Here is a 22,620-nt window from a genome sequence, read left to right as displayed (position 1 = left end):
AAATACATTCATCTGTCTTAATAGCATTCCCGGTTCCCCAGCCATCAGCTATTAGTTGATAACAAGCTGCTACAGGCTGGGGATCCATAATAATATCATGCCTGGCGCCCCGGTGTAATACTGCAGTTGTATAGGAAACCGGAAAGTTATTACAAGAAGGTCTTGATCTCCTATGGGCGGGAGCCTAATTACTATTGGTGTGAGCATTCAACATTTGCCTTGGGGGGGAATGTAAATTTTTATATAGATTTGAAGTGTGAATAATTCATTTTTTTACCATTAAATAAATACATTTGCCTACTAATTTGCTCTAGGCACATTTTCTTCTAGTTGATCTGGAATAAGAGTGGGGTGGAGGTATTGCTGTAATGAAATTTGCCCGTTTTAGTAATATATAGCAATAAAATTGTCACTTGATTTCATTAACCTTACTAAAAACTGACCATTAAAGCTGATTGCTTATTGGTTGCTATGGGTTACTGTGACTTCATTTGACGTTATGGGTCAGGGATGTCCAAACCTGCAACCCAAGCAGTTGTGCCGGATTACAGGTACCAAACAGGCATGCCTACTTTACAGGTCCCCCATCAGAACCCTACTTGACCAGCAAGAACCCTGCTAGTGGGGGACATAAGGTCCCCTTTAGTGATGAGCGAATCTGTCCCAAACGGCAAGAAAATTCGCGAAACGGTGAAAAATTTGCAAAACGCATTTGCCGCGCAATTTTTTTTGTCTTTTTTGTAGCATCGTGACTATTTTTTTGTAGCCCGTGCTTTTTTAGATGCAACTGCGCCCAATTTGACACCCGACAAAAAAAATTCTGTGCGCCGAATTTTCACCGAAGTTTCGCAAAATAATTCGCCAATAGCAAAATGTGGAAATTCGCTGCAAATCCAAAAATTCGCTCATCACTAGTCTCCTTGTAAGATTCTGAACAAGGCAATATGGCGCATACCAGGGGCCCGTATTAACGTGGCCCCTATACACCCCAATGACTCTTTACATTTTATTCCATTCTGCAGATCATCAAAAGACTTTTCATCCATGCAGAGATGACAATTGACATGCAGGCTTAGACCATTCCTTATTCACATTTCTCCTTTGAAGCCCCTTCCTTACGTCAGAAGCACCTCAACGTCCTTTATGATTGCGATTATGAATGATAACCTTGTCCTTTATGGATTTGTTGTCAGTCATCTAACCCACAGTTTCATTACACAACACGTGCCCCTCTGGTATTTAACATAAAGAAAGGCCAGCGAGCATCGGGCGCCGTTCCTTGCAGCCTCTTGAAAGTGCTGAATGTTTTTTCACGGATCAGTATTTTGCAAAAAGGAAATGTTAACCCGACCGTGAACTGGACAGGGTGGTTTTGTTGGCTCCAATTTTGGACAGAAAGCACATTATCGGAGAAAAAGAAAGCAATACAATGTGTGCGGGGTCGGAAGAGCCTCCGCAAATTGGTCTTTGGACAGTTTGGATAATGCATAGATGGCGAGATAGAAAGGCAAAAACATCACTGGTAGCAGAGAAAATGGATCCAAAGGTGATAGCTACTGAAATACTGTGAATAATCTCCAGCCCCTATTAAATATATACACCCTTTCATCTTTAAATATATTCTCTCCCGAATCCTTTCAGTGCTTCACTCTCGATTTCCATTTCATAAAAGCGGCATTTTTTCCCCTTTTTTTCTTTTTTGCCTCAAGTGCTCTTTGCTTTTTTACATGTTTTTGAAGAGGGAAAGAGAGGGTGGGGGGGGTCACATTTCAGACCTTGCTGGTTTGCATGTGGCCATTAAACTCCGAGTTCCGTGACGGGAGCATGGTCTCTTGGAGGCGACTGCTTTTCTCCTGCCTGTTCTCGGTCAGGTCGGCGTCTTTGATGCCGTTGCTTTTGCGTAGGCATAAAACTTTCTGGAAACTCTGCTTAAAGTTGTCTGAGAGGAAGCCGTAAAGGATGGGGTTGGCGCAGCTGTTGGCGTAAGAAAGGACCACCACAAAGAAATAAACTCCTGCAAAGGCCGGTTCCTCGGGCACAAAGAAAGACAAGTTGACTATATTAAGGATGTAAAAAGGTAGCCAGCAGAAGACAAACACGGCCACAATGATGACCACCATTCTCGTCACCTTGCGTTCAGACCTTCTACGTCGGGTGGAACCAACACGAAGACCCGAGGACTTTACTTTAATGACAATGAGAAGGTAGCAGAGGCAAATCACCGATAAAGGTCCAAAGAAGCCCAATACTGAAGTATAGATGATGAAAGCAGCAGCCCAGACACTTACTGGATCCGGCCAGCTTATGTTGCAAGTGTGGTAATCTGGCTGGACCTCGGAAAAGATGATCACTGGCAAAGTCACTAGAAAAGAGAGAGTCCATACCGTGGCGCTGATGAGTTTCGCTACTCTAGGTCTTCTCCACTTGGTGGACTTTATGGGGTGAACCACAGCCAGGTACCGGTCAATGCTCATCACGGTGAGGCAGAAGATGCTAGTAAACTGGTTAACCCCATCCACCGTCATCACCAGTCGGCACAGAAAAGTCCCGAATGGCCAATAAGAAATGGCATTTTGGGTGGCGAGAAACGGCAAACCCAACATGAACAAGACGTCGGCCACAGCCAAGTTCAGGATGTAAATATTAGTGACTGTCTTCATCTTGGCGTAGCGCAGAACAACATAAATGACCAACGTGTTACCGCTAAGTCCAATGACGCACACCAGAAGGTAGATCAGAGGGATGATAAAGGAACTCATGCCGGACACCGAAGGGTCAACCACTGTCTTGTTGTCAGATGCATTTTTGAAAAGGGTGAAATTTATGTCCTTCATTTCCGCCTCCAGATTAGAAGCCATTAGCAGAGGAAGTGGATCCATTCTCTCGGCCCAATTAAGCAGGATCTTCAGAACCAAAAAGGAGTTATCGGCCGTAACATGCCTCCCTCTGAAACACATAGAGAAGAAACAGAAAGAGTTAATTGCTGCATTTGTTTAACAGGAAAAAAAAGACGTTTTTCTGCAAAACTACAAAAAAAACCCACAAATCCTGTTTTCTGTTATTAATTCTAAATCGATCAAACTGGCAGCTCCCCGGCTGAAATGCGTTGGTGCGTTTAATTAGCAGAGCCAACGAAGAATCTAATTCGATTTCGGCTTTTAAATGGCAAAAGCACTTTCAAAATATTAGTAAGCAAATGAATATGGGGGCGGGAAAGTCAGAAGCAATGTAAGTGCGTTCGTTTGCGGTATGAAACGAGGGATAAAAGGAACGTTTGGGCCGACCCCTCCCCTCAATATCAGGCAGGTTAATTAAAGTGTAGCTGATCCATATTTATACTCCTGTACTTCTACATGGTGGCCAATGCAGAATTGTGCTTAGTACAGGGGAATCCCTATGCTGCCATAGGTTTATGGTATCTCTCTGTACAGGCTATGAGCAAACTTAGGGGGCTGTTCCTGCTGAATTGTGCTTAGTACAGGGGAATCCCAATGCTGCTATAGTTTGATGGTATCTCTCTGTACAGGCTATGAGCAAACTTAGGGGGCTGTTCCTGCTGAATTGTGCTTAGTACAGGGGAATCCCTAGCTGCCATAGTTTTATGGTATCTCTCTGTACAGGCTATGAGCAAACTTAGGGGGCTGTTCCTGCTGAATTGTGCTTAGTACAGGGGAATCCCTATGTGCCATAGTTTTATGGTATCTCTCTGTACAGGCTATGAGCAAACTTAGGGGACTGTTCCTGCTGAATTGTACTTAATACAGGGGAATCCCTAGCTGCCATAGTTTGATGGTATCTCTCTGTACAGGCTATGAGCAAACTTAGGGGGCTGTTCCTGCTGAATTGTGCTTAGTACAGGGGAATCCCTAGCTGCCATAGTGTTATGGTATCTCTCTGTACAGGCTATGAGCAAACCTAGGGGGCTGTTCCTGCTGAATTGTGCTTAGTACGGGGGAATCCCTATGCTGCCATAGTTTTATGGTATCTCTCTGTACAGGCTATGAGCAAACTTAGGGGGCTGTTCCTGCTGAATTGTGCTTAGTACAGGGGAATCCCTATGCTGCCATAGTTTTATGGTATCTCTCTGTACAGGCTATGAGTGAATCTTGATAGTCCAGCTATGGAGAGTTCCATTTTGACCCTGTTCATCTGGCCATGACACTATATATCTATATTCAAGAAGGCTCCTCCTCCTAAAGACAATGGTGGCTTGCCCACATAACACTTTTATAGAAGCCTATGGAAATAAAGTGAAAGCAAAGCAATTATACATTCCCTTGTAATATTCCCATTGGACAAATACAAAAATAAATAGAAAAAAAAAGAAAATGTAGTATACACAGCATAGCCCTGTGTAAGTCTTACAAAGCTTCTTTCTTATCTGAAGGTCAAGACATATGAGCGCTTGGGTACTGGAATGCTGATATCTCTGTGGGCCAGGGAAAAGGATTCTGATCCGATGAGCTCTGATGCCTGGAGAGCTCCCAGATCTGTTCTTGCAGTCTTACCAGGAGCAGCTAATGCTAAATTGATATGTTGTTCCAGCTCAGTGCCACGGTGGAGCACCTACTGGCAACACTGCGCTTAGTACTGGGCCCGCTAGATTTAATGCCCATCAATTCATTAGAACAATGATGTTCAGACTTGTGTGGGTCATGCCCACCTTTGGGGCTTAGTTGGCCTCCTTAGCTTATAACAAGGTTACAGTCATTCAGCCTCTGTTCCCAGTGTCGGACTGGCCCACCAGGATACCAGGAAAACTCCCGGTAGGCCCAGGTGTCAGTGGGCCCTCCTGCTCCTGACCATTTGGCCTGTATCATGGTCATTCCCTATTTCTGAATGGGAAGGAAGAGTAGAAATAGATGGAAGAATAGATGCTAGCATGTAAATAAAAGAGACTAGGGGAATAAAGAGGTTGGGTGAGAGGAAAGGAGGAAAAATAGTTTGGAAAGCAGGCCTAGGGTTTAAGGTTTTCTGGTGGGCCCCTGGGTTCCCAGTCCGACACTGTCTGTTCCAAGCCTATCTAGGACAGCAAATAAGTGTTCACCTCCACATCTCACTCTAACTGACCTTCAAGCTGGGCTTTAGGAGTATGAAAGGCAGAATCAGGGTAGGAACTATGGAAAGCCAACAGAAGCATGTACCTTGGGTGTAACTGGGTGGGGGGTACAATTGAAAAGTAAGGATGGGAGTAAGCGGGATGATAGAGTACGGACTGAGTGGTGGGAGGGAGTTAAGACCGTGCAAACTCACCCAACAAGTGGTGTTGGGGTGATTGAGTTATCATGCAGACCATGTGTGCCATTACTACTTAGCCAGGCTCTGGGCAGAAACCAAAACATCACCTAACTGGCTCCCCAGTGAAAGTTCTTGGTCCATCTTGAGGGGGAGGGGATCAGCCCTACAGTTTGGGAATCACTGGATTAGAAGGATCAGTTGCTTGGGTTCCTTTCATAGTTCCCACTGACTTCAATGAGTGTGGAAGTTCAGGTGCCCCAAAAAACAAGAATGTCTGGTGGAATGGGGCATGTGCCTAGCTGGCAATCTGTGGGTTCTAGCAAATGCCAGAGGGGCTGCTGTAAGATGCCATAGTCACTATTTATTGGGCTGGGGGGGGGGGGGCTATTTGGGCCTCTGTAAACTTGAAATACCAGGGCCTATTTTGAGTCCCAGTCCAGACCTGCTCACACCAGTGGGGGGCAGTTGGAGAAACCCACAGAGGATCCACTATGTGTGATTAGGAGAATTTCTAGCTGAACTTTTGTAACTATAGAGGAAGCAGACCCCGTGGTTGTGGGGGGTTGGCCAGGGCACAAGAGGGCTTGGACCATGGGTCCACTTCCACTCTCGCTTTACCGTACCCCCCCCCACCAGTCTCCCACCCGAGAGCTAGTGGGCGAGGAGGGGGGACATGAGGGAGCAGTGGGCGGGGGGCATGGAGGGGCCACATCTGATGAGTTGGGAGACTGGATGCTTTACCCTGGGGGGGGGGGCGGGCAGCCTATCAGCACCACAAACATCACCGTCCTTATTATTCAGCCATAATGCTTTCTGTCCTTTCTATTCTCAAGAGTTTCTATTGCAATTTATTCAGCAGCCGTAGCCTAGCAACTGGGTTAAAAAAACAGAATAACAAAACAAAAAGATTCACAAAACAAATAAAAAATAGGAAACAAAAAAAGACGACAGAGACGGGCAAATTTCACCCCATGTGGGACCATAAAAATCCTCTCTAATTGCAGTCACCAGTCTCTTTCATCTGCGCCGCTAAATACCAGGAATGTTTTCTTGCTCACGCTTTGTGCGAGCCCCTCTATTTATTCCGCGTTCCCCATCAAGTCAATAGTAAGGATTGTGCCAATGTACCTCTCAGCATTGTTTTCATTCCAGACGTTCTGTTTAAAGGGACAATGCTGCGCAGCACTTCGGGCAGACATATGCACAGCGTAAAGGACTGGTGTTGGGATATTGTTTGCTTATCTACAGACCCCATACAGACCCATACAGACCCATACAGACCCCATACAGACCCCATACAGACTCCATACAGACCCCATACAGACTCCATACAGACCCCATACAGACCCCATACAGACCCATACAGACCCCATACAGACCCCATACAGACCCCATACAGACCCCAGCCATACAGACCCCATACAGACCCCATACAGACCCATACAGACCCCATACAGACCCCATACAGACCCATACAGACCCCATACAGACCCCATACAGGACCCCATACAGACCCCATACAGACCCATACAGACCCCATACAGACCCCATACAGACCCCATACAGACCCCATACAGACCCATACAGACCCCATACAGACCCATACAGACCCATACAGACCCCATACAGACCCCATACAGACCCCATACAGACCCCATACAGACCCATACAGACCCCATACAGACCCATACAGACCCATACAGACCCATACAGACCCCATACAGACCCCATACAGACCCATACAGACCCCATACAGACCCCATACAGACCCCATACAGACCCATACAGACCCCATACAGACCCCATACAGACCCCATACAGACCCCATACAGACCCATACAGACCCCATACAGACCCATACAGACCCATACAGACCCCATACAGACCCCATACAGACTCCATACAGACCCCATACAGACTCCATACAGACCCCATACAGACCCCATACAGACCCCCATACAGACCCCCATACAGACCCCATACAGACCCCATACAGACCCCATACAGACCCCATACAGACCCCATACAGACTCCATACAGACCCCATACAGACTCCATACAGACCCCATACAGACCCCATACAGACTCCATACAGACCCCATACAGACTCCATACAGACCCCATACAGACCCCATACAGACCCATTTCCTTGTAGATTGTAAGCTCTTTTGGGCAGGGCCCTCTTCACCTCTTGTATCGGTTATTGATTGCTTTATATGTTACTCTGTATGTCCAATGTATGTAACCCACTTATTGTACAGCACTGCGGAATATGTTGGCGCTTTATAAATAAATGTTAATAATAATAATAATAATAGAGACCCCCATACAGACCCCATACAGACCCCATACAGACCCATACAGACTCCATACAGACCCTATACAGACCCCCATACAGACCCATACAGACCCATACAGACTCCATACAGACCCATACAGACCCCATACAGACACCATACAGACCCATACAGACCCCATACAGACCCCATACAGACTCCATACAGACCCCATACAGACCCATACAGACCCCATACAGACCCATATAGACCCCATACAGACCCCATACAGACCCATACAGACCCATACAGACCCCATACAGACCCCATACAGACCCATACAGACCCCATACAGACCCCATACAGACCCATACAGACCCCATACAGACCCATGCAGACTTCATACAGACCCCATACAGACCCATACAGACCCCATACAGACCCATATAGACCCCATACAGACCCATACAGACCCATACAGACCCCATACAGACCCCATACAGACCCCATACAGACCCATACAGACCCATACAGACCCCATACAGACCCCATACAGACCCATGCAGACTCCATACAGACCCCATACAGACCCCATACAGACTCCATACAGACCCCATACAGACCCCAAACAGACCCCATACAGACCCATACAGACCCCATACAGACCCCATACAGACCCATACAGACCCCATACAGACCCATACAGACCCCATACAGACCCATACAGACCCATACAGACCCCATACAGACCCATACAGACCCATAGAGACCACATACAGACCCCATACAGACCCCATACAGACCCATACAGACTCCATACAGACCCCATACAGACCCAAAACAGACCCCATACAGACCCATACAGACCCCATACAGAACCCATACAGACCCATACAGACCCCATACAGACCCCATACAGACCCATACAGACCCCATACAGACCCATACAGACCCCATACAGACACATACAGACCCCATACAGACCCATACAGACCCCATACAGACCCCATACAGACCCATACAGACTCCATACAGACCCATACAGACCCCATACAGACTCCATACAGACCCCATACAGACCCCATACAGGCCCCCTTCAGACCCCATACAGACCCCAAACAATTTTAATGAACCTCTCAGTTGCCACCCAGCCAGTAAGTCACATGGCTACCAATATAACTGCTGATAAATTTGCAATTCCCCCTATTTCCTAAGTTTTTCCCACTGCTGCACTTACTTTTAACCTCTCCAAACCACTTGACCCTAAGCAAATTCAACGCCCCCGACATTCCTATTCCCCATCCCCCCACACACCCACCCACGACATCACCGCCACCCCTTCCTCAACACAGGCCAGTTTACTAGGGGGAAAAGGTGGCGACCCTATGGGAGCATACTTGGGTATGGGTGCTGACGTGGGGGGTGGGGAGAAATGAGGAGCCAACAGTGGGACGACAAAGGACCAGACTAGGGGTGCAGAAGAGGTACTTTCCTAGCACCCCACCACCACAGCACCCTAGGCACGTGCCTCTTCTATCTACCCCTTGTTTGGACCTTGCTGCGCAGAGATTGGTGGATCTTTAAAGAAAAACTACCCCCGAACAATGTAGGTCTTTTAATAAATATACTGCATAAACAAGCTCATGTAAAACCCTGCTTCATCTAAATAAACCAGTTTCATAAAAATATACTTTTTTAGGAGTATGTGCCATTGGGTAATCCTAAATAGAAAACTGCCATTTTAGAATTAATGGCCGCCCCCTGGGATCATAGGATTCCCAGTGCATACAAACAAATCAAGGCCCAGACTCTTGGGTCAATTTTACAATTTACATTTATTATTTTTTATTCAAAGATATTAGGAGGAACATGTACTGTTAATATGAATGCATTTTGTTACAACAGCGCCACCTGCTGGTCACTTTCCCAACATGAAGCAGTCAAGGAAGTCGTCAGGAAAGCTATAGGAGCCCTATGCAAACAAAATAACAAGTGGCTCTCAATGTAATCATTTTCAATCAGTTCAGTAACCTGTAGCAGCCAATCAGCAGTTAGCTTTGATCAGGCCAGTGCAATCTGATTGGTTGCTACTCATAACTGCACCCAAATGTTAGATCTTTATAAAGGGGCATTTGATTCACTCTCCTAATAACTCTGCACTGAAGGCTGCTAAATTCAGCTTCATTACTGAGTTTGTTTATAGCTGAAATTATATTTGCAAATAGGGCGCCAGTCGGAGGTGGCAGTGCATGGCAGATGGTTTCTGAAAGATGAAAATTGCTGAGGCTCCGATGATGGGGAGAAATGAATTAAAATAAAAAATGAATCCATTTTTGTCTTACAGTCCAGTGAGCAAGGAGATAATAGGCAATATTAACTTGCCCTTTAATTGTACTTTTGGTGATGGTCACAAATGAACAGATTCATTGTAATAATATAAATGATAAGGATATTAGCAGTCACTGAGGGGTTCTGTGACCATATAAAGGCACAAGGCTGCAGGCTGAGTTATACAGGGAACTCTGAGTATCACTCATGTATTATAAGGGATAATGTACCCCCTACTGTAAATGATAAGGATATTAGCAGTCACTGAGGGGTTCTGTGACCATATAAAGGCACAAGGCTGCAGGCTGAGTTATACAGGGAACTCTGAGTATCACTCATGTATTATAAGGGATAATGTACCCCCTACTGTAAATGATAAGGATATTAGAAGTCACTGAGGGGTTCTGTGCCCATATAAAGGCACAAGGCTGCAGGCTGAGTTATACCAGGAGCTCTGAGTATCACTCATGTATTATAAGGGATAATGTACCCCCTACTGTAAATGATAAGGATATTAGCAGTCACTGAGGGGTTCTGTGCCCATATAAAGGCACAAGGCTGCAGGCTGAGTTATACAGGGAACTCTGAGTATCACTCATGTATTATAAGGGATAATGTACCCCCTACTGTAAATGATAAGGATATTAGAAGTCACTGAGGGGTTCTGTGCCCATATAAAGGCACAAGGCTGCAGGCTGAGTTATACAGGGAACTCTGAGTATCACTCATGTATTATAAGGGATAATGTACCCCCTACTGTAAATGATAAGGATATTAGCAGTCACTGAGGGGTTCTGTGCCCATATAAAGGCACAAGGCTGCAGGCTGAATGGCACATTCAGGCATGGGGGGCAGCACTGAATCCAGTGGCTCTTGTGTGAGATGAGAGAGTTTAAAGAATACAAATGACAGTTGGTGCCACAGGGAATGCCCGTGCTGTACTATATATTATTATATATGAAGATTTTCCCCTAAGCACTAAATGGAGTTTATTATTATTTCCAAGGCAGATAAAGCGCATTTCCAGGTAAGCAGCATGAGAGCGGTCTCTGTAGGGAGCCCCTGCGCGTGGCGGCTGCGGTTTCATACTCGGAATACTAATTGCCCTTTTATTGCCAACTCCCCGTACTGCGCAGAACTGAAGTCCATTGTCTCTGTATCCCGCGAGTCCCAGATGGTGGCGGCCACTTGTCAGGCTTGATAAACCCCTGCTTTGTATCAGTCATTTCTATCGTCCTACAACTCCCTCCATTCATGGCTGCATTGGAAAGACTCACTCAGATTTTTCCCTTTATGCTATAATTACTGTTATTTGCTGCCAACATGCCATTACCTTAGCGTGAACAGATAATGCCTTCACGGGGAAATGAGCCATTCCGCCGCCATCCTGCCCAGCGCTGAGCGGCCTATCAGCCATGTATCACTGTGCGCGCTGATAGTAGCTAAGTGTGCCGCCACGTGACACCAGCAAATATTGTAGAAAAAGGCTACTTAACTCATAAACTCCTCCTTATCTGTAAGCCTGAGGCAAAGACAGTGCTAATCAGCAGCAAACTAGCAGCAATTTGCTTGGGACAATCCAAAATCATAGGGAATCATAGGAAAAGTTGGTGTTGGTTTTTCTTAGGGACAATTAAGGGCCACTAAACCTAACCAGAAAGCCATTGCGCCCCCTAGTTCCCTATAAAAGTTGATAAAAAAAAAAACGTAACTACTAGTGATGAGCAAATTTTTTCGCCAGGCATGGATGCGCAGTGAATTTCCGCATTTCGCCATTGGCGAATTGTTTTACGAAACGTATGCGAAAATTCACCGCGGAACAATTCGGCGCACGGAAATGTTTTTTGTCGTGCTTCAAATTGCCCATGGTCACGGCAAAAAAAGGGCACGGGCGTGGCAAATTGGGTACTGGCACATCAGAAAAAGGCGCGGTCGCAGCAAAATTGGGCGCGGGCACAGCAAAAAAGGCACGGTCGCATCAAAAAAGTGCGGGCGACAAAAAAAATAGACGCGGGCGACAAAAAAGATGCAGCGACAAAAAAAAACGCGAGACAAATGCGTTTCACTAATTTTTCGCCGTTGCGCAAATTTTATGGCGAAGCCAAACAGGACTGATTCGCTCATCACTAGTAATTACACATGGAAACCAATTCACCAAAGAGAATTCTACTAACCAAAAACGTCATTAAAGATGCAGGAGAATTAACCAATGAGAATGCTGATTCCCAGCACTGTGTCAGCCATCTTGCTGGTACCTTACATATAGAGATAATTATGTTATTATTTCCCCCTCATTATATGGCACAGGAATCAGACATGGGGATAAAGGGACAGACTTGTTCAGTGCTGGGAAACTGGGCTTAATGCTCCCAACTCCAATTGCAGGAACAGAGAACAGGGAGCCGGATTTACACAGATCAGCTGGGATTCTCATTGGGGGATTTTGTGCATTTTAAAGCAGCCGCTGGCTGTGGGGATTTGGGGAAAAGTTTTATTGTGCAATATTGCTTTAAGAATACAACCCTGATGTTGCTGGACTACAGCTCCCAGCATGCCTCACTCTTCATTATATGTTCCATTACTCTGGGATTTGTAGTCCAGCAACAACTGAGTAAAGTTTGGTTGAGCAGTGCAGCAGGGTTTAGCACATTGCATATCAGATAGGAAAGCATGCTAGGGTATGGTTTAAGCACTTAAAAGGGATGTAAAATTCCCTAAATCTTTAGCGCCCCCTAGCTTTCCACAGAGGGCAGCCAAAGCCTTATTACTAGGGATGTAGTGAACCTCAAAAAAAAAGTTTGCGAACTTACGCCAAAAAGTGCGAATATTCGCAAACTTTGCGAACCCCATAGACTTCAATGGGAAGGCGAACTTTAAAACCTAGAAAAGCCATTTCTGGCCAGAAAACTGATTTTAAAGTTGTTTAAAGGGTGCCACGACCTGGACAGTGACATGCAGGAGGGGGATCAAGGGCAAACATTTCTCTGAAAAATACGTTGTTGACACAGCGTTGCGTAAAACCGCAAGCTATTCCTATGTATACGCAAAGGCAGCTGGCAGACCTAGCGGAAATACGCGGCGTATTTTGCTATTTCGCACTATTAGCACCATGGAAACGGGATTTGCTTACACCAGTACTAGGCTGAAAAACGCCATGTGTGGCGAGAAAAATGCAGAGAAAAAACGCAGCGCCCCCAATGTTCGCGCGAATTAGTTCGCTACATCTCTACTTATTACAGATTCAAGAGAATTCTCCAATCAGAATCAGCCACCTTGGAATATCTAACATCCCAATATGCTTTAGTTCTTAATAGGCTACAGAATGGTGGGAGTTGTAGTGCAACAATATTTGGCATGGGGCGACAACATGTGCTGTGTGAAGAAAAGCTTTGCTAGCAATAGTAAGCACGTCCCCAAACAGATGGCAATTGAATTTACTGATGTGTGCTCACTGCCTAGAACCAGAACAAGCCCCCAGGAGACCCCAATGAGCTCCCTCTGCCGCTAACGCAAATGGTGAGTGTTTATAATAATAATCTGTATATCTGTGTGTATTTCAGGGAACTGGCAGCGACGGGCAGTCTGGGGAAAAGAAGTGACAGCAGACAGAAATTCGATGCCAAGACGTCGTTGGAGGGCAGAGTGGGGTGTAATCCCTACAGCAGCAATTTAGACTTCCACTATGAAATAATAATGTTTTTTATTTACCCACAATGCAGCATGTTTCCCACAATTCCATTGCTATACAGCCCAACCCACTGAGGCTCTGTTTCTTGGGGGGGTTTCCATATGTTGGGCACCCCTAGTGAATCTAACTGCTAATATTATGTCCCAGGGTGGTCCGCCAGGTTGGGGAAGTTTTTTTAAGGGTGAAGACACACAGAGCTACTAGTAGCAGCTATTTGTAGTGGCTACAGAAATAGACAATGCTGATCATTTACTGATAATTGTTTCTACGTGTGTTTTAGCAGAGGCAATTCTCAGTATTGTCTATGGCAGGGGATTTTCTGGGGTTTAGTAGCCGTGAAAAGTAGCTGCTACTAAGCGACTCCATGTGTCTTCACCCTTAAGAGTGCCAAGCCTCTGTTAGTGGTGCATAGTGATTGTACTCACTGGGGGCCCCCATATATAGACACCCATGGGCCGGTGGCCAAGGAAGCAGCTTTACAGGGCAGCCCACAATTGCATATATATATATATATATATACATAAAGAAAAAGCTTTAAAAAATTCCCTCACCCACCGCTGGAGATTGGGGTCAAATCCGGCAGTTGATCTAGGGGTGTGTAGGGGGGCAACCTTGTCCTCTGGGTCCTATAGGAAGAGGAAGATGGGACCCTGGGGTTTACCCAACATATTGGCACCCCCCAGTCACTTAATCTTGAGTTGGGAATCTTGGGAACCCTAGAATTACCAGTTGCTCAAGGCTGGACCATTAGGCATTGGCGCTCACCGTAAGGTTCTAAGCATGTATGGGTGCAAGTACCTTTGTGAATAGCCCCAGAGTACAAAGTTCTGCATCTATCTTAGTGCTTTGCCCTTGCGAATGAGCCCCCTTATCTGTATTTCGGCACTTGCCTATGGTGACGAACGCCATGTAAACCCCATGACCCCACATTAGACATAGAGATGAAATAACATTGAGTAATCAGCATTTGGACTGCTAACAAAGGAGATGGTTGGCACGCTGCCTTGGCACTTACTATAAACCCTTGATGTCACAGTGGCATGACAAGGTTCCTGCGGGGGGCGATATTACCCTCTGCGCGCTGGGGGGATACCAGGGAAAGCTGGGCTTGTCTTTGACTGATCAAGATGTTGGCATGACATGAAGTTCAATGGGGAAGGGAACTGTCTGATCAAGACCCCAGTGCCCACGGCCGTCTCGTATCCGGCAGCTAATGAATGAAGCGTCTCAGGCTGCCCTGCGCGTCTCTTTAATCTTCTTTATTCCATGGCACATAAAAGGGCTAATATGGCAGAGACAAAGGGAAGGGGGGGGGGTATGGGTATAATGTTCAAAAGGAACACTTTGTCCTACTTTTAGGCTGTTGGAATGGAATAAGCTCAGAATTACTGGGTCAGGAGTCCAGAACAGATGGGTTGGCATGCTAGTTTCTTGGGAATTATGGTTTCTGAGCTGCTAGAGGATGCTGGGAAATGTAGTTCAGCCATGGCTGAAAGGCTACAAAAACTATAGAACCTAGTAAGGGTATATAATGGGCAATAATGCCATGGTTTGACTGCAGACCCTTGGATCCTTCAGAACCCCACCACCCCTTCCCTCTGCCGGCCACCCCATCTCCCCCCAGTAGAAGCACATTTAGATCTTTTAGAATCTCAGTGGCGCAGTCTGACATGGGATACTACCCCTTTCACTCCTAAGCACAGGGGGCGGACATGCCAACTAATACTGAGACTGGCAGTTCAGCTGGAGAATTACTGGTCGATATAAGATTGAAATGATCTTCCATGGTTATTTTACAATGACCATTTTGGGTTAGAGTGCCCCCTGTAGGGCTGCTGGGCACATTGCATGGGCATGGTAAAAGAGTACAGCCGGTTGTGTAAGGGTTAGTCTTTGACAGGATATCCACCCCCTGTATTAGCAAACTGCCCCCTCCCAAGTGTGTAGAGTTCAAGGCTTCCGTTGTTGGATCGACCCACTCAGTACCAGGCAAGTTCCCATTGACTCCATGTTACTTAGTTACTGCCCGTACAGGAAGCACCCTGTGCAACTGGCAGACTCACTAGTTCACGCCATGCCAGTCCGGCCACCAACAAGGGCCCCCTTACCCCCGGAGACACATTACAATGGGACCCCCCCATCATATCCTCTAATATTTGCTCTGCTCTCAGCAAGGGAAAGTTCATCCCTGCTATCCAACTAGCCATCAATGATTAACCGAGATAAGGCAGACGCACTGTACAGATATCGGATGAGCCTGGCAAGAGATGAAAATACAGAAATATTTTTTTTAAAGGGGAAGTAACGCCACATTGTCACTGAGGCTACACTGCTGGTTCTGGCTGCTGAAACAATGTAGCTGAATCCAGCCAATGCTGATTAAAGTGGTAGTTAGTAGGCGGCTAATTGTTTTGAGACACAAATAAAAGGGCATTTTTTTTAAAGATAACTTTGCCCATGGATTTCAAGATCCACACATTTGGCCAAGTTGCCCAACAAGCGACACTTATTTAGGAACACAGATAGAGGGCTTAATGTAGCCTTCCCACAGGATTCCCAGCTTCAAACCATCAATATATCAATGATCAATCTGATTTCATAAGGGACAGATAATCAGTTTGGTCGAGATGAGCTGACAATTCAGAAGGACACAATATCTGTACTTGCACTTGGGGACCTTACAGGGGGCCAATCATGTTCCTACTTTCCTACTATTATTTTATAGATGTTTATAAACTCTCCAGTTACATAAGCCGACGCTCACTGATAGCAGAACCATGGACTCTTCCCCGGGGTGAGGAGCGCTGGGTTTAGCTGAACTCACATCACCGTCAGAATGCAAAGACTCTCAATGACACGTTGCACTGGATTTACCCAAAAAACATTCTGAGAGATTTCAGTGTGCGATATTTGGTGTATTTTTGTGGTCCTATGACCTCCCCTTCCTTGCAGCGCTAGATTGTAAGCTCACTGGGGCAGGGACTGATGGGAATGTGATAGGGACCTTAGATTGTAAGCTCCACTGGGGCAGGGACTGATGGGAATGTGATAGGGACCTTAGATTGTAAGCTCACTGGGGCAGGGACTGATGGGAATGTGATAGGGACCTTAGATTGTAAGCTCACTGGGGCAGGGACTGATGGGAATGGGATAGGGACCTTAGATTGTAAGCTCCACTGGGGCAGGGACTGATGGGAATGTGATAGGGACCTTAGATTGTAAGCTCCACTGGGGCAGGGACTGATGGGAATGTGATAGGGACCTTAGATTGTAAGCTCACTGGGGCAGGGACTGATGGGAATGTGATAGGGACCTTAGATTGTAAGCTCCACTGGGGCAGGGACTGATGGGAATGTGATAGGGGCCTTAGATTGTAAGCTCCACTGGGGCAGGGACTGATGTGAATGTGATAGGGGCCTTAGATTTTAAGCTCCTCTGGGGCAGGGACTGATGTGAATGGGATAGGGACCTTAGATTGTAAGCTCACTGGGGCAGGGACTGATGGGAATGTGATAGGGACCTTAGATTGTAAGCTCACTGGGGCAGGGGCTGATGGGAATGTGATAGGGACCTTAGATTGTAAGCTCCACTGGGGCAGGGACTGATGGGAATGTGATAGGGACCTTAGATTGTAAGCTCACTGGGGCAGGGACTGATGGGAATGTGATAGGGACCTTAGATTGTAAGCTCACTGGGGCAGGGACTGATGGGAATGTGATAGGGACCTTAGATTGTAAGCTCACTGGGGCAGGGACTGATGGGAATGTGATAGGGACCTTAGATTGTAAGCTCCACTGGGGCAGGGACTGATGGGAATGTGATAGGGACCTTAGATTGTAAGCTCACTGGGGCAGGGACTGATGGGAATGTGATAGGGACCTTAGATTGTAAGCTCCACTGGGGCAGGGACTGATGGGAATGTGACAATGACAATAAAGATATATTCTATTCTATTCTATAGGGACCTTAGATTGTAAGCTCCACTGGGGCAGGGACTGATGGGAATGGGATAGGGACCTTAGATTGTAAGCTCCACTGGGGCAGGGGCTGATGGGAATGTGATAGGGACCTTAGATTGTAAGCTCACTGGGGCAGGGACTGATGGGAATGTGATAGGGACCTTAGATTGTAAGCTCCACTGGGGCAGGGACTGATGGGAATGTGATAGGGACCTTAGATTGTAAGCTCCACTGGGGCAGGGACTGATGGGAATGTGACAATGACAATAAAGATATATTCTATTCTATTCTATAGGGACCTTAGATTGTAAGCTCCAATGGGGCAGGGACTGATGGGAATGTGATAGGGACCTTAGATTGTAAGCTCACTGGGGCAGGGACTGATGGGAATGTGATAGGGACCTTAGATTGTAAGCTCACTGGGGCAGGGACTGATGGGAATGTGATAGGGACCTTAGATTGCAAGCTCCACTGGGGCAGGGACTGATGGGAATGTGATAGGGACCTTAGATTGTAAGCTCACTGGGGCAGGGACTGATGGAAATGTGATAGGGACCTTAGATTGTAAGCTCCACTGGGGCAGGGACTGATGGGAATGTGATAGGGACCTTAGATTGTAAGCTCCACTGGGGCAGGGACTGATGGGAATGGGATAGGGACCTTAGATTGTAAGCTCACTGGGGCAGGGACTGATGGGAATGGGATAGGGACCTTAGATTGTAAGCTCACTGGGGCAGGGACTGATGGGAATGGGATAGGGACCTTAGATTGTAAGCTCTACTGGGGCAGGGACTGATGGGAATGGGATAGGGACCTTAGATTGTAAGCTCACTGGGGCAGGGACTGATGGGAATGGGATAGGGACCTTAGATTGTAAGCTCTACTGGGGCAGGGACTGATGGGAATGTGATAGGGACCTTAGATTGTAAGCTCCACTGGGGCAGGGACTGATGGGAATGGGATAGGGACCTTAGATTGTAAGCTCACTGGGGCAGGGACTGATGGGAATGTGATAGGGACCTTAGATTGTAAGCTCACTGGGGCAGGGACTGATGGGAATGTGATAAGGACCTTAGATTGTAAGCTCACTGGGGCAGGGACTGATGGGAATGTGATAGGGACCTTAGATTGTAAGCTCCACTGGGGCAGGGACTGATGGGAATGTGATAGGGACCTTAGATTGTAAGCTCCATTGGGGCAGGGACTGATGGTGAATGGCAGATGCCTTACAGACCCTAGTAATAAAGAGTCCTTCAGTGGCCAAATTACATGAACATGTGAACATGAACTCCAACTCAGCTTTCTCAAGTCTCAGTGTGACTAGTAAGTAATAATGAGAAAATAGGCTTGTAGCTAACCCTAGCCCCACTATGATAGATAAATAGATACACAGATAACGATAGAGAAATAGATGATAGATGATAGATAGATAGATAGATAGATAGATAGATAGATGATAGATAGATAGATAGATAGATAGATAGATAGATAGATAGATGATTGATAGATAGATAATAGATAGATAGATAGATAGATAGATAGATAGATAGATAGATAGATGATTGATAGATAGATAGATAGATAGATAGATAGATAGATTACAGATAGATAGATAGATGATTTATAGATAGATAGATAGATAGATAGATAGATAGATAGATAGATAGAGATAGATAGATAGATAGATAAGCAGAGAGATACATAGATAGATGATAGATAGATAGATAGATAGATAGATAGATATATTAGAGATAGATAGATAGATAGATAGATGATTTATAGAGAGATAGATAGATAGATAAACAGAGAGATAAATAGATAGATGATAGAGAGATAAATAGATAGATATATTAGAGATAAATACATAGAAAGATAGATAATAGATAGATTATAGATAGATAGATAGATAGATAGATAGATAGATAGATAGATAGATAGATAGATAGATAGATAGATAGATAGATAGATGATAGATTTGTATGCCATATGTATCCATCCAGGGGGGCACTGGACCCCCAAAATGTTTACCACCCAGGTTCCTATTTCAGTTGAACTGGTCCCCGGTGCCAAATACTGTGTGGCCCTTGGTGCCCCTGCTGTGCTGGGTACCCCCAATAACATCTTCCACAGTGCTGTGCTAGGGGCAAAGTGCAAAAATAGTGCACAATTTTTAAAATTTTTACCTTGCTCCATTATTGTTCTAATGCTGCGCCCGTACATGCCCCTCTCTGAATTCAGAGTGTTGGGGGCTTTTCTATAATTATCTGAGTAACTGAAAGACTGAATATAAGGGTAAATGTATCTATTGCCCTTTGTATAGGTTTATCCTGCCTTCCTATGCTCATCCTCCACTCTGGCATTCATACCACTAACTGGTTGCTATGGTCACTAATAGAGAAGCAGTCAGAGAACAGCTGCAATGCCATACTGGATAGCTGAAGAACATAGTTAAAAAATACAAAACAGATTAAATAAGGACCAACTGCAAATGAAATTAAATATCAAATTGAAAGTTCTCAGTAAAGAAATTATTGATAATTGGTCTATGTGTTCTGGGTGCTATAAACATTGGAACTATATAAACAGGAGCTTTCTATTATGGAAAGAAGTTGGCCGGGCTGCTTAGAAATCAGTGCAGGCTGCACCATTAATATCTATATGCACTGATTGTGGAATACAGATGATCAGAGTATAATCTCTATCCAGCTGGCAGCACATAAGGGAAGGGAAACACAATGCAAAGAGGCTGAGATGTTGCCATTTGCAGACTAAAGAGCCCAAGAGCAAACAGTATGTGCGGGGTATGATAAGGAAGGAATATAGAACATTTAGCTCTGGTTCCCTTGGGTGACAGGCATGGGGGGGGGGCCTTATCTTGACAAGACATATATGCACTGTGCTACTGCTCCTCACAAGTCATATATCATGTTCTTTCATGACTTAACCCCCTGCCTGCCAGCAGGAAGATAAAGACTGACGCACTGTTATTTATGCCTATAGGAAGGGGTTAATTAAAATCAGATCTAGTGGTGGCTGCTTGGTATTTTCTATAATAATCAGTGTCTGGAAGGAACAGTGGGAACTGCCTGGCCAGCAGGGCCCTGAGGCACAGACTTCCATAGGGAGAGCCATGCCTGGATACCTAGGGCATTAACTGGGCAATAACAGAACCCCCTAATGGTACCATTAGAACAGATTATGGGGCGACATAATAAGCTTGGCAAGTGTCTGGGCTAATGAGTTGTAGTAGGTCAGGGAGAGCGTTATAATGAACAGAGTGTGAGTGTGTGGCATGGCAGGCAGGGGAGTGTGTGTTCATTCTACAGAGATTTGTATGTGTGTGTAGGAATATGTCTGTGTGTGTGTATGAATATGTCTGTGTGTGTGGCATGGCAGGCAGGGGAGTGTGTGTTCATTCTACAGAGATTTGTATGTGTGTGTATGAATATGTCTGTGTGTGTGTGTGTGTATGAATATGTCTGTGTGTGTGAGTGTATGAATATGTCTGTGTGTGTGAGTGTGTGGCATGGCAGGCAGGGGAGTGTGTGTTCATTCTACAGAGATTTGTATGTGTGTGTATGAATATGTCTGTGTGTGTGTGTGTGTGTATGAATATGTCTGTGTGTGTGTGTGTATGAATATGTCTGTGTGTGTGAGTGTGTGGCATGGCAGGCAGGGGAGTGTGTGTTCATACTACAGAGATTTGTATGTGTGTGTATGAATATGTCTGTGTGTGTGTGTGTGTGTGTGTGAATATGTCTGTGTGTGCATATGTGGGTGTGTAGACGTGTGTGGGTATCAGTGTGTTTGAATGAAAGTGTTAATTCCAGCAACAAGCGTCTGATGCAGGAATGCTACTGGGGAAAGTGCGACAATATAACAGGGGAAGTATATTACAAACGGTTGTGAAGGTGACAAAAAAAACCGTAATTGCAAACAAAACACAAACAAAATTCCAATGCAGAAAGGCAATCGCTGCGACAGCTACAGGTGTCTGATTAGCTGGACTGTGTGTGCGACTTGTCCCTCTCATAGCAACTTAGTCTCCCAACTTAGTATACCAATTTTTATAGCAGCCAGCGGCAATGACCATGTTCAGGGGATACACAAGTCCCCGCAGGGTGTCGGGCAGTCGGCGACTCCAGCTCCCTTACAGCTCTAGCGGTCGCAGGCGACACTTGGCGTTCTCAGCCTTAGGGAATTTTAAGAGAAAATAAAGCACTTATTCCTATTATTGGTGCAATTAGAACTTCAGATCGGGCTACTGATGCCAACTCGGTGCCGAAATGCAAAACCAACGCCAATTCGCCAAACTTACCTTCCTCTGGCTGCGTCTGTCTATCTGCGACTCCCCATCTGTGGCGAGACCTGGCCACTTCTCAGGCTGATATGGGCACTCCCAGCCTTGCCTCCCAGCCCGGTGTCTCCGATGCGCCCAGTCACCAATTCTCCTGCGCCAAGACGCAGCGCAACGCTCCTTGCGTATCTGTGGTTGCCGAACAGACAAATCCCATGGCGGTAGGTGAGCGCATCGCTTATAATGGGAGGGCAAGCGAGTGAGGATCACTGTCACAGGGCATGTGGGCAGCGCAATGGAAAGGTGCTATTAGCGCCTCTGTGACGGACATGCAGGTACAGTTCTACAGGCAGCTCATAGCTCTCTGCAGTACAAAGTGCTGCTTATATTCCTCCTTTCTGCCCTTCTTTTCCTCCTGTCTGTCCTTTTATTTCTAATGTCTGTGCTTCTGTTCCTCCTGTCTGTCCTTTTATTTCTAATGTCTGTGCTTCTGTTCCTCCTGTCTGTGCATCTGCTGCGACTCCTGTCTGTGCTTCTGCAGCCTGAGGTGTGGAGATTAGATGCCGTTGCTAATGTATATATTAGCTTGCTGCTCAGGGTGTCCTTCCCTCCTGAACCAGGAGAAATACACACACACCCTGCTCTCTATGAACATCCCCCTCTCCACCTCCCTGCTGATCAGCCAGGCACAGGTTAATCCAGTCTGGCTCTGTGAATCCAATGGGGTTTGATTGATCCAGTTCTTGAGAGGGTTAATGTTATAGAGAGGGTTCATGTTATACAGAGGGTTAGGTTATAGAGAGGGTTAATGTTATAGAGAGGGTTCATGTTATA

At 45.9% G+C, this 22,620-nt stretch overlaps 1 protein-coding gene across 1 annotated transcript; it reads right to left on the bottom strand.

Moving 5' to 3' along the window:
• Positions 1 to 236: 236 nt before the first annotated feature.
• sstr5 (somatostatin receptor 5) lies at positions 237 to 22,371 on the bottom strand. Its single transcript, XM_002932283.5, has 2 exons — positions 21,808 to 22,371; positions 237 to 2,946 (listed from the first exon to the last, which is right to left on the bottom strand). The coding sequence occupies exon 2, from the start codon at positions 2,877 to 2,879 to the stop codon at positions 1,770 to 1,772; it is 1,110 nt and encodes a 369-aa protein (XP_002932329.2). The 5' UTR covers positions 2,880 to 2,946; positions 21,808 to 22,371; the 3' UTR covers positions 237 to 1,769.
• Between the last annotated feature and the right edge of the window lie 249 nt (positions 22,372 to 22,620).

Source organism: Xenopus tropicalis, chromosome 9 (genome assembly GCF_000004195.4).
Source record: "Xenopus tropicalis strain Nigerian chromosome 9, UCB_Xtro_10.0, whole genome shotgun sequence".
NCBI lineage: Eukaryota > Metazoa > Chordata > Amphibia > Anura > Pipidae > Xenopus > Xenopus tropicalis.
The sequence above is the reverse complement of the archived record's forward strand: the minus strand, read 5'-3'. Positions and strand labels throughout refer to the sequence as shown.

Coding starts and splice junctions, on each gene's coding strand:
- sstr5 (XM_002932283.5), bottom strand. CDS start 2,879: ATGGATCCACTTCCTCTGCTAATGGCTTCTAATCTGGAGGCGGAAATG.